General features: G+C 45.0%; 1 protein-coding gene across 1 annotated transcript in view; it reads right to left on the reverse strand.

Annotated features, from left to right (window-relative positions):
- Nucleotides 1–3,710: 3,710 nt before the first annotated feature.
- The window catches only part of LOC147670616 (uncharacterized), a 51,300-nt gene continuing 42,999 nt past the window's right edge, over nt 3,711–12,011 (reverse strand). The window contains exons 4-5 of the mRNA XM_086948127.1: nt 4,250–5,248; nt 3,711–4,165 (exon numbers count right to left, since the gene is read on the reverse strand). Coding sequence (XP_086804253.1) covers nt 3,711–4,165; nt 4,250–5,248 — 1,454 coding nt within the window. The remainder of the gene's footprint in view (nt 4,166–4,249; nt 5,249–12,011) is intronic.

Raw genomic sequence — 12,011 nt, forward strand, 5'->3', positions numbered from 1 at the left:
CGGATGCATATATACAAAACTTCATATGCAGAAAGCTTCACAAATAATATCTGTATAATAACATTTCAACGCGCTCAAAGTGATGAAAAGAGGAGGTAGTTAGGTGGGATGGGTGTGATGGGAAGGAAGTGAGGACTGGGTAAAGGTTGTTGTGACCATGAAACAATCACAGTGCTATATTGTACGGCCTTTACAGTCTACATTTAGATCAGTAGTTCCAATACACTCTTTGGCATAGGATGTTTCACTCCGTTAACTAGTCCTATGGTTAGAGAATAGGTCTACGTTTCGACCCCCTAATTAAAGGGTTGGTTGAATCCTCATGCTGGGGTCTTCTTCAGGACAAGGAAAGACAGGAGCGCTTTGTATGAGGCCGTTCAGTGGCCATTATGGTTGGACCGTCGTTGGTTCCTTTTTCGAGAGATAATCCTAGGATATAAGGCTTTCCAATCAGTTTATTGGTAGTTCCGGTTATTCATTAGTCCAACAAGGACCTGCGTTGGTGCGGGAAAGAATCTCGCAACCCTCGGGGTTCGTTTAATGCTTTTCCGAGGCGTGTAACTGCATCCTCGCTGACAAGCCTTCATTTCAATATTGAGGCAGGTCTCATTGATCAAAATGGTTATTATCCTAAAGTTTCTATACCTATTTGCAAACATTCCAGTGGGTCTTCTGAGAGAGTTCTTGAGCAGTTGCAAAAAGTCTAGACTGAATTGGTGTGTGTGTGGGGGATGGGGGGAGGCAACAACCTTGTATAAAGTGGGTGGTTGTCACTCAGCCAAAAGAAACGAGGGGGCTTGCATTGCGAGACCCGGATAATTTTCTCCAGCACATCATGCCAAATACTGGTTCCATGATGCTACAACATAAGCACAAGCTAAGACTGCAAAACCCTGGTACATCCTGGATCTCTACTGACAGTAGTATTGAGGTGACCCTGGATAAAAGAGTAGAGGTAGATGTGATAGATTTGACAAACTGGGCATGGTGGGTGATTGCGGGCTGGCTGGGGAGGGATAGCCCATATATCCCCTCTTGGACGATCTCAAGCAAGTATCATTTAGTTTGTTGAAGACAGCAGGCATTAAAGATTTGGGTGATCTGTTACCTGATATGTTAAAATGAAGGTAGAGCAGTGCTAACACATGTTCCACCCACCTAACGAACTGGAGATACCGTCTAAGATGATCCAAAGTGAAGTAAGACAGTGTAATTTATTAACAGGTAAATGCAGAACGACTGAGGGCTATTGGATCATTCTTTAAAGGAGAAATGGGAGGTGGAATTGGAGCGGGAAATCACATGTAAACACTGGTGTGATTAAGGATATGCCCTTTAAATATAGCTGCTGCATTTAAAATGTATACATTAGGTGTAATATACACCAGAATGGATCGCTCATTTTACACCAGGAAGTATGTCGGTGTCTAGGGCTATCAACATATTGCGAGGAAACACTCAAATCAATCAATGAGACGATGAGTATGACTATAGTACCCACACACTATGGTATCCACACACTACAGGACCCTCACCAGAGATGACCCTACAGGGATGATATACCAGGCACTACGAGACGATCTGTATCCAAGGCACTAATATTTGCAAAGAGACAAGTTCACGGGTGATTTCTAAAGCCCCCACTGTAGAAACATGATTGAAAGACATGGGGTATTACCGCACATTGGCGGATCAATCTTGTGAACTAGTAGATCCCACGTCACGGCCAGAAGACTTCTGGGAACCCTATAGAGCCTATTTGAGACTAAAAGAAATGGTCAAAGGGAAGGAGGACAGCAGGCACAAGATGCCACATGGTTTTAAACTGGATGAGATGATGGCAATTGGGATACATTATTATAATTGTACATTAGATAAACACTCCAGCAGTGAAGGAAATACATCTGTATATTGTGCTGGCACTGCTGAGCATTAATGATGAATGTCTTGTGAGCTGATGGGTAGGTTATGTGAAAATGTAAATAAAATATTAAAACTCTCTAACAGCAACACAAGGCCTTAGACATCCTGCAAGCTCCATGATCAGTGGCGTCCTTGACCCTCACAGCCCAGCAGCACTACCAGGATTTACCTTTAACCAATAATCTATGACAGTGTACTTGCTTTTCAAATCATCTTTTTACTCGTTTTCAAGAAATAATTTGGCATACAACATCGAGTAATAAAAGAAGCCTCAGCTTCACTATTCGTTGGTTTCATCCATTTTGATTTTCTCCAGTGATCCTATGGTGAAATCTCTGATGCTTAATACTTCTCTGACACACTCCAGCTGTCTCTGTCTCAAAGCTGATCTAACTGCACCTTCTGAATGTCTGCCTGACCCCATCTCATTTCAAACATGCTTTGTCATCCTCTGCCTTCATATACACATGTTTCCACCCCATGCACAATCCCATATGTTTTTTCTAGTTTAAAACATGGCAGCCAGAGGGGTTTTTATTCCCCATAATCTACCCACATTACATCTGGCTACCATCGATCCAAGATTACAAAATATTTTCTGATTTCTGGGCGGTGTTTCATCTGTCCACATTTTCAAGACAAAAACGTTTGCAACTGACTTCGTGGCAACCCGAGGCCCTTGTAAAACACCCGACCACCCTTTGTCAATAGGGTCTCGAGCAGTAGCAACCCCACATTAAAAACTCCAACCTGGAGGGGACATGCAATGTAAAGCAACCAGAATGCAATGGGGTCATAAATGTACTGAGAATGGTTCTTAGATATTGCTTTTGCTACTTGCCAAGGACGAAGTACATTTTCAAATACTTAAGGAAGATTTTTACAAACTTCTTTTTAACAACATTGGGGTACACTCTTACAGTTTAGAGCTACGACTTCAGATGGCTAGAATATGTTGTCAACAAACTGCAGAATGGGGGCCATGAAACATACACTTCAGAAAATAAAGTAAATCAGTTTGTGACCCAGGATATAAAATAGAGCACACCAATTCTGACATTAAAATTGATTTAGTTTATTTAATACTGCTGAATTAGTCAAACAGTGCAAAACCAGTTCGCTCATTTTCACTTTAAGGTTATTTATGGGCCAAGTTTTGTTTGCTAATGCTTCAAAAGTAATAATAACAAAAGAAAAATATATTTTATAAAATGGCTTCACTGTCTGTTTCCATTATTTTAACTCCAGGGTAAAATGTTTAATGTAATGTCAACTGTGGCAAATCCTCTTTTCTCTTTTCCTTATTACAGAACCAGGAAATGGTGCAAATCTACTTATCCTGTGATTTGCACTAATGCAAATTGTACATAAAATGAACCTGATTGGTTGCCTGTAATTTCATTAGATTCAGACATAGCCTAAAACAAATGAAAATGTTACTATTTTGCAAAAATAGAAATGACTTTATTACATCAGGCTTTCTGGATTAATGGATCAGATCCGAATGGGAGTTGAAGGGACATAAGGAAAGAACATAGCTTGTTTTAAAAGTCTCTGTCAAAAATAAAATTAAGCATTAACACTGTAAAGGTTTCATCTTTGTAAGACTGTATGCAGTCCCTTGACTTTTTTTTAAATAACGTCATGTCACAGATGTGATGTTGAACACCAGGCTTCACAGTAAAATTGTTGTGCATCATTGTCTCATCACATGTGGATGTTCAGGTGCAAAAGAAGGCCCAGTTTCTAATTTTAGTTCTTCTGATATTCAATGCCCGGAAATGGCTTCATAGTGTGTGTGTTCTCTGGTGATTGACAAGATGTGACTTGCATGTAAATCTTTTCTCACACTCAGTGCAGTGAAATGGTCTCACACCTGCATGTATTCGCTGATGAAACAGCAGATTTGTCTTTTTAGTGAAGCTCTTTCCACACTGAGTGCAGTGAAAGGGCCGCATTCCTGTGTGTCTTCTTTGATGATATAGGAGGCCCACTTTTTGAGTGAAGCACTTTTCACACTCAGTGCATTGAAAGGGCTTCAGCCCTGTGTGTATCCTTTCATGCTGTAGAAGATTTGCCTTTTGGGAAAAGCTCTTTTCACACTCAGTGCACTGAAAGGGTCTCACTCCGGTGTGTATTCTGTGGTGAGTAACAAGACTTGACTTTCGAGCAAAGCTTTTCTCACATTCACTGCACTGATGGAGGCTCACTCCTGTGTGTATTCTCTGATGAGTCCGAAGATGTGACTTACGAGTGAAGCTTTCGTCACACTGATTGCAGTGCAATGGGCTCACTCTTGCGTGGATTTTTTGATGCTGCAGGAGATTACATTTTTGTGTAAAACCTTTGTCACACTCGCTGCAGTGATATGGCCTCACTTCTGTATGTATTCTTTGATGATACATAAGATGTGTCTTTTGCGTAAAGGTCTTTTCACATTCAGTGCAATGAAAGGGCCTCACTCCTGTGTGACTTCTTTGGTGATACAGAAGACTTGTCTTTTTAGTAAAGGTCTTTTCACATTCATTGCACTGAAAGGGCTTCCCCCCTGTGTGTTTTCTTTGGTGTTGTATCAGATGTGACTTATGCATAAAGTTCTTCCCACACTCAGTGCAATGAAAGGGTCTTATTCTGGTATGTATTCTTTGGTGCACTAGAAGAGCCGTCTTATGAATAAAGCTTCTCTGGCACTCGATGCAGTGAAAGGGCCTCTTTCCTGTGTGTATCTTTTGATGCATGCGAAGATTTGACTTTCGAGTAAAACTTTTGTCACACTCAGTGCAGTGAAAGGGCCGCACTCCTGTGTGTATTCTTTGGTGTAGCAGAAGATATGACTTTTCATTGAAGCTTTTCTCGCACTCATTGCAGCGAAAGGGCCTCACTTTTGAGTGTTTTCTTTGATGCTGTTGCAGAACAGACATTTCTGTGAAGCTCTTTTCACACTCAGTGCATTGAAAAGGCCTGAACCCATGTGTTTTTTGGTGACGTTGAAGACTTTTCTGTTGAGCAAAGGCTTTGCCACATTTGGTGCAGTGGAAGGGCTTCACTCCTGCGTGTGTTTGTTGATGTTGTCGAGGATACGACTTTGCAGTGAAGCTCTTTCCACATTCAGTGCAGGGAAACGGTCTCTGTCCGGTATGAATTCTTTGATGCACCACAAGAAGTGCATTACTGGTAAATCTCTTCTCACAGTCGGTGCAATCAAATATTTTTTGACTCCTGTGGATTTCTTGGTGTCTTTTTAAGAAGGACTTGTGAGTAAATTTAATTTTGCATTCAGAGCAATTGTAGAAATCTTTTTTTTCCCCTGTTGTTGGTTGGTGATCTGCAGAATAAAACAATAATATGTAATATTAAATATCAGAAACACATTAATAAATTATAAGTACATACCTGTAACACTATAGCTCAAAGGTGGACAGTTTCATTACAGGAAGATTAATCTGCTAGTGAGGAGATTAACTAACATCATGCAGTTCTGTGATGTGCTGAGGTTTAGCAATGGAGCATCTGCAAGGGAAAGGCAATCTAATCAGATCTGCAAAACACTGACATCTCTGAGAGATGTACAACTTAAGTTTCAAAAGGATACCTACTGTCCAATCTGATGTGAGCCCCAGATTTATTTTTTGTGGTAATCCCAAGAAACTATATGCTGTCTACATCTGACTAACATGACAAGTGTCAGGATGTGTAGTGGCATGTCGGCAGTCGAGTGATAGGCAGAAAGGGCATGTGTCCGCTTGATGGTGTCTGATGAACAATCTCTAAGCAGTTATGCTGTGTCCTTCAGTCGAGCGATCACATAAGCTTTAGGTGTCTTGGAGAGCCAGCGCCAAAATTACAACTCCTCTGTTTTCCCAAAGAACTCAGTGACTCCGAGATAAGGTCTTATTGATGTCTGCTTTCACTACAAATAGCTTTCAATTATATGTTTTCTAAAAAAAAACTACAGGAATGTTTGCACATATGCTTAATTTCTTGTTCGTTTATAATCAACCCTTGGTAATATCCATCTAGTACAATACAATGATACTTCTGTAATCTAATAAACAGACAAATGAATAATAATTTGCTGAATGCTGTTAACCAGCTACAGTGTCCTGTTGCTTGAGGAATTATAGACTCAAATTAGATCTGTTATCCAAAGAGACAGTTTTTGATTATTTTCCAAAAGGTGTATATACTTGATCAGAGTGCATAGGAGGGGGGGAGGGCATGCCATTATTCAGGAACCAAGTAAGAGAAAGAACGATTGCCCATACAGGTTTTTGGAATAAGGGCAATCGTAAACGATGAGCCAAGGAAGAATGTAACAATCCAGGAGGAGAAAAGCATATTAACATGAGCTGGATAAAAGAACATCCCGGCTCAGTATCTGCCCTTTGCAAATCCAGAGGCTCTTAAATGTAAAGTCTGCCCACCAGAAGCCAGTGCAGATCAAACAGAAGAGGCAAGTCACATGGATGAACCAGCAGGTACAGCAGGAATTTAACTCCCATCTTCAGGATGAGATGTAGTTTGTGAACTGAATATTAATGTAAAGCAAAGTAAAGGGCATTAAAATGATCAATTTGAGATAAAAATAGGACAGTTGATAACTAACCTGCGATATTCATGAATTGGGAACGGAAATATTTTCCTGAGCTTACATATGTAAAAGTAGCAGGAGGATGTTACTTAATTTATTTGAGGAGAGAAATGGAGTTCAACATCTATCTGAACCCCATGGGTGTTTGGTGGAGTGAACAGGAGTGGACGGAATCCCCACAAGTGGAGTGAGAGGTGCCAATGATCTACACTTTCGTTTTATTGCTGTTAAGGTCGAGGGTGCTATTTTTCATCCAGCAAATGACACTGGTTAGGCATTGCCTACATTTCAATGAGATGCCACCCAGATCACCCTTAAAGGAGGCAACAGGAGCCATGAGCATACTACACAAACGAGGAGTCATTTGAGGTGATCAAACGCACAAGGGGCACAACATATAAACTAAAATGTCTGTGGCTTGGTGAGGGACCTGGAGGTCCACAAACCACTGATTTAGTGGAAGACTGAATGGTGGAAGATAGACACATTGTTTGCAATCATTAAAGCAGGAGATTCTTCACTGGAGAGGGGCTTCTCTAATCCCCATGGTGAAGAGACACTGAATAACACATTGGATGGGACACCGTGTCAATTGGGGCACTTATATGTAATCAGATGACAGAGGCACTGCCAACCTTATCTAGTTATCCAGTTGTCTACAACAAATACTAAGGCAATCTCAGTGCCATTAAAAGGGTGCTAGGAGGTTTGAGACAGGGAAGTTTGAGAGCTTGAGTTAGCAAGCCTAGAGACATCTACTCACCCACTTGCTATGGCAAGTCAGATTTTATCAGGGAGAGCTATTTTTAGGGCCTACTGGCCCAGTCTGGTGGGAGAGCACAAGCTGTCAAAAAACAGATGCTCCGTTCATTCAAAAAGTGAATGAGCAATAAAGATATCTTTCAATCTTCTTTATATCTTGTCACATTTGCTGTGTGTTCAAAGACAGTGGTTAAATGTCAGCTTATTTCGTCTTACAAGTTGTTACCCTAGACATTGGTGTTTACTTTTCTTTTTCTGACTGCAAAGTTTGTAAAGTGAACAGTATAACAACCATGCTGAGCACACAACATTTAAATAGCTTGTGAATTAAGTGTATCAAAATCTCAAAATATATTTCAGTAGTGGGATAAGCCCTTTTTTGTAATTCTGAAGTGAGATGGAAACAAGAATGCTAAAAGGTTCCACACATTATGACTTTTACGCTTTTTTTGTTTTAGCAGTAACCCTGATGCCAGTGGCAAGGTTTGTGGCCATATTAATAGAAAATGTATTTCTATAAATGACAATGGGCTACCAATTCACACTTTAGTAATATATTTATTAAAAGTGAAAGTTTTAAAATATGAACTGGGGAACATTCCTGCCCTCACCCTGATGACAATGCTTTTAGCGAACTAAGAAGCAAGTCAGGGATTATCTCTAACTTATATGTGGGACATCCAGACTGGAGGAGGCATCGCCATCATCCACAGGGACACCATCCACATCACGACCAACACCGACGACACCCTGACTACCGCCGAACACCTACACTTCCAGATCCGCACCGACCCGAAGACCACCCTCAGAGGCACCCTGATCTACCGGCCCCCGGGACCACGCACACAATTCAGCGAAGACATCGCCAACTTCGTCAGCCCGCATGCCCTTCCCTCCGCTGACTACATCCTCCTGGGGGACATCAACTTCCACCTGGAGAACAACAACGACCGCAACACCATCACCCTGCTCGACAACCTTGCCAACCTCGGACTCAAGCAGCTGGTGTCCACCCCCACCCACCTCGCCGGACACACACTCGACGCCGTCTTCTCATCCAGCAAAGACATCGCCTTCAGCCATGCCACTGGACTCCACTGGACGGACCACAGCTGCGTCCACTTCACCTTCAGAAGAACGACGATCCACCACCACCAGCAACAGGTTGCTCGAAGAAGCTGGAACAAGATCACAGCCGACCAGCTCGCCGCTTCCCTGAGCCAGCACCCTCCCGCCAGCTCAGCGAACCCCAGCCAGGCCGCCGACAACCTCACGAAGTGGATCAGCAACTGCGCGGACGAACTCGCCCCACTGAGGACCCCGCCCAGCAGACCCGGCAGCAAGAAGGCCCCATGGTTCACCGACGAACTCAAGAGCTCCAAGAAGAACTGCAGAGCCCTCGAGAAAGTCTGGAGAAGGGAACCAACACCGGACAACAGGACCACCCTCAAGCACCACCAACTGATCCGCGCCACCAAGAAAACTGCATTCAAGGACCGGCTGGACAACAACGCACACAACTGCAAGGAACTCTTCAACATCGTGAAAGAGCTCTCCAACCCCAACGCCGGAAACAACGACATCACCCCATCGCAAGACCTCTGCAACTCCCTCGCCTCCTACTTCCACAACAAGATCGCGGACATACACAACAGCTTCAGCACTCAACCGACGCACCCCACGACCGAACCACCACCCCCCACCACCACCCTCCGCGCCTGGACTCCGATCAGCACCGAAGACACCGTCCGCATGATGAACTCCATCCACTCCGGATCTCCGACGGACCCCTGCCCTCACCACGTCTTCAACAAGGCCGACGCTGTCATCGCACCCCACCTGCGGGACATCATCAACACCTCCTTCGACACCGCCACCTTCCCGGAGAGCTGGAAGCACGCCGAACTCAGCGCTCTACTAAAGAAACCAACAGCGGACCGCACCGAACTCAAGAATTACCGCCCCATCTCGCTCCTCCCGTTTCCAGCCAAAGTCGTCGAGAAGACCATCAACAAACAGCTGGCCGCCTTCCTCGAGACGAATGGATCCCTCGACCCCTCACAGTCTGGCTTCCGAGCCAACCACAGCACCGAGACCGCCCTCATCGCTGCCACCGATGACATCCGAGCCCTGATGGACAACGGAGAAACAGCGGCCCTCATCCTCCTAGACCTCTCCGCAGCATTCGACACTGTCTGCCACCGCACCCTAGTGCAGCGCCTCAGCAACGTCGGAATCCAGGAGAAGGCACTGGAATGGATCATCTCCTTCCTTGACGGAAGAACACAGAGAGTCCGTCTACCACCGTACAAGTCAGAGGCCACCGAAGTCATCTGCGGCGTCCCTCAAGGATCCTCGCTGAGCCCCACCCTCTTCAACGTCTACATGAGCCCCCTCGCGGCCATCGCACGCCAACACAACCTCAACATCATCTCCTACGCTGACGACACCCAGCTGATCCTCTCCCTGACCAACGACCCCATCGCCGCCAGAGCCAACCTTCACGAAGGGATGAAAGACGTAGCCAAGTGGATGACGACCAGCCGCCTGAAACTGAACTCAGACAAGACGGAAGTCCTCATCCTGGGCTCCTCGCCCTCCGCCTGGGACGACTCCTGGTGGCCCCCCGCCCTGGGCACCGCACCCAAACCGACAGACCACGCACGCAACCTGGGCTTCATCCTGGACTCCTCCCTCTCCATGACCAGACAAGTCAACGCCGTCTCCTCGTCGTGCTTCAACATCCTGCGCATGCTACGGAAGATCTTCCTGTGGATCCCCACCGAGACCAGGAAGACGGTCACCCAGGCCCTCGTCACCAGCCGACTGGACTACGGCAACGCCCTCTACGCCGGAACCACCGCCAAGCTCCAGAAGAGACTCCAGCGGATCCAGAACACCTCAGCCAGACTCATCCTCGACATCCCACGACACAGCCACATCTCCGGACATCTGAGAGACCTGCATTGGCTCCTCGTCAACAAAAGAATCGCCTTCCGTCTCCTCACCCACGCACACAAAGCCCTACACGATCAAGGGCCGAGCTACCTCAACAACAGCATCAACTTCTACGCTCCCAAACGCCATCTCCGATCAGCCAGTCACACCCTCGCCGCCGTCCCCCGCATCCGAAGAACGACAACAGGAGGAAGGTCCTTCTCCTACCTGGCCGCCAAGACCTGGAACTCCCTCCCGACCGAACTGCGCCTGACCCAAGACCACCTCTCCTTCAGGAAGAAGCTCAAGACCTGGCTGTTCGAGCAGTAGCAGCACCCCCCCACCCCCAATTGCCTTGCGACCCTCTGGGTAAGTAGTGCGTTCTATAAATGTCTTTGATTGATTGATTGATTGGGCAAGATTTTTAGTATACATGGAGTAAAGGTTTATTCTATTAAATGACACAATTGATTTTGTATCGCAGGCATGCTGAGCTTACATATTTAAAGGCACTCTTGTAGGTGATAATGAAGGAAAGGGAGGCTTGGTGAAATAACATTTTGCCTAGAATCACACAATTTGAGACAAGTTTATGGGTCAAGCGCATTACAGTTAGCTTGAGTAGATAATTCAGGACACCAGACCTGCTAGTCTGGTAATATTTTTCTGATTGCTCGTATTTGGGGATCTCAGGAAAGGAACCGGGGGTGTGAATGAAGAGGATTCCGGAGACAGCGAAGTAAGAATGATGAAAAGGGAGGCCAAAATGTGAGGCAGCTGAGGGAGGATGAAGATTAGGAATTGAGAGTGGTAGGTAAGGAAGGCAGCAGAGGATCCAGCCGGCCAGGAAGTAAAGTGCAGGAAGGTGTTGAAGAGGAAAGCATTATGGTAGATATTATATATGTCATCAATTGACATTATTATTAAAGGAGCTAAATACACTATCATAGCAATCAGTGCAAGGGAAATTATTCCCTCAAGAAAAGTATATAGACTTCTAGAGACCTTGTTTAAGCCCAAATATATATCAATAATACCTGGTTCTCCAGTCGGTCGCCCTCAGAGCCTCACTTCCCCCTTTCATCCTCTCTGCCCCCGACTGGCGCGGAGCCAGCACGGCACCCCCAACATCAAGCTGGGGTTTGGTATTTCAAAATACCAAAACATGCCATAACCAATAATTCTTAGCTTCTAGAAAGATGGTGCTAAGAAGTGCTCTCTTCCTATCTTCACTTTAATGCACTGTACAAGAACATCATATCTATACTCAGTCTAAAGCGCGCAGCGCCAGAGCTGACAGACCTTTACTGCATGATGCACCAGGGATCGAAAAAGGTACGCATGCTATTCTTACAATACCTTTGTAGGTACTTTCATGCAAAGGAAAGATTCAACGTTTTGGTCACTCTGTGGACAAGTATAAAATATCACAGAAGGCTACAGTGACAAAGATGTATATTAAGCGGACTTGAAACAAGGCTCGTTACAAGGCGACTGAGAGCCTTCAACTGAGCATTTGAAAGTTCTCTGGTTTAGGAAGCTCCTGTGAGGCGCAGATGACGAAAATTAAGTTGAGTTTCACAAAAGGCTCATCAGCAGCACATTATATGGTCAGTTCTGTTCAGCACTTAAAGAACCACTTACTTACCTGTGGTAATGCATCGTCTGGTAGAGACTTTTTCTAGCTGCAGATTCCTTAGCTTAGAATATTTCCCAGGCATCAGACTTGGTGTGGGAATTTTTGAGCAATCCCCTTGCATGCTGGTAGGTGATGCCGTTTGGCTCCGCAAGGCATCGT

This window comes from Lissotriton vulgaris, unplaced genomic scaffold (genome assembly GCF_964263255.1).
Source record: "Lissotriton vulgaris unplaced genomic scaffold, aLisVul1.2 SCAFFOLD_1770, whole genome shotgun sequence".
Classification (NCBI taxonomy): domain Eukaryota; kingdom Metazoa; phylum Chordata; class Amphibia; order Caudata; family Salamandridae; genus Lissotriton; species Lissotriton vulgaris.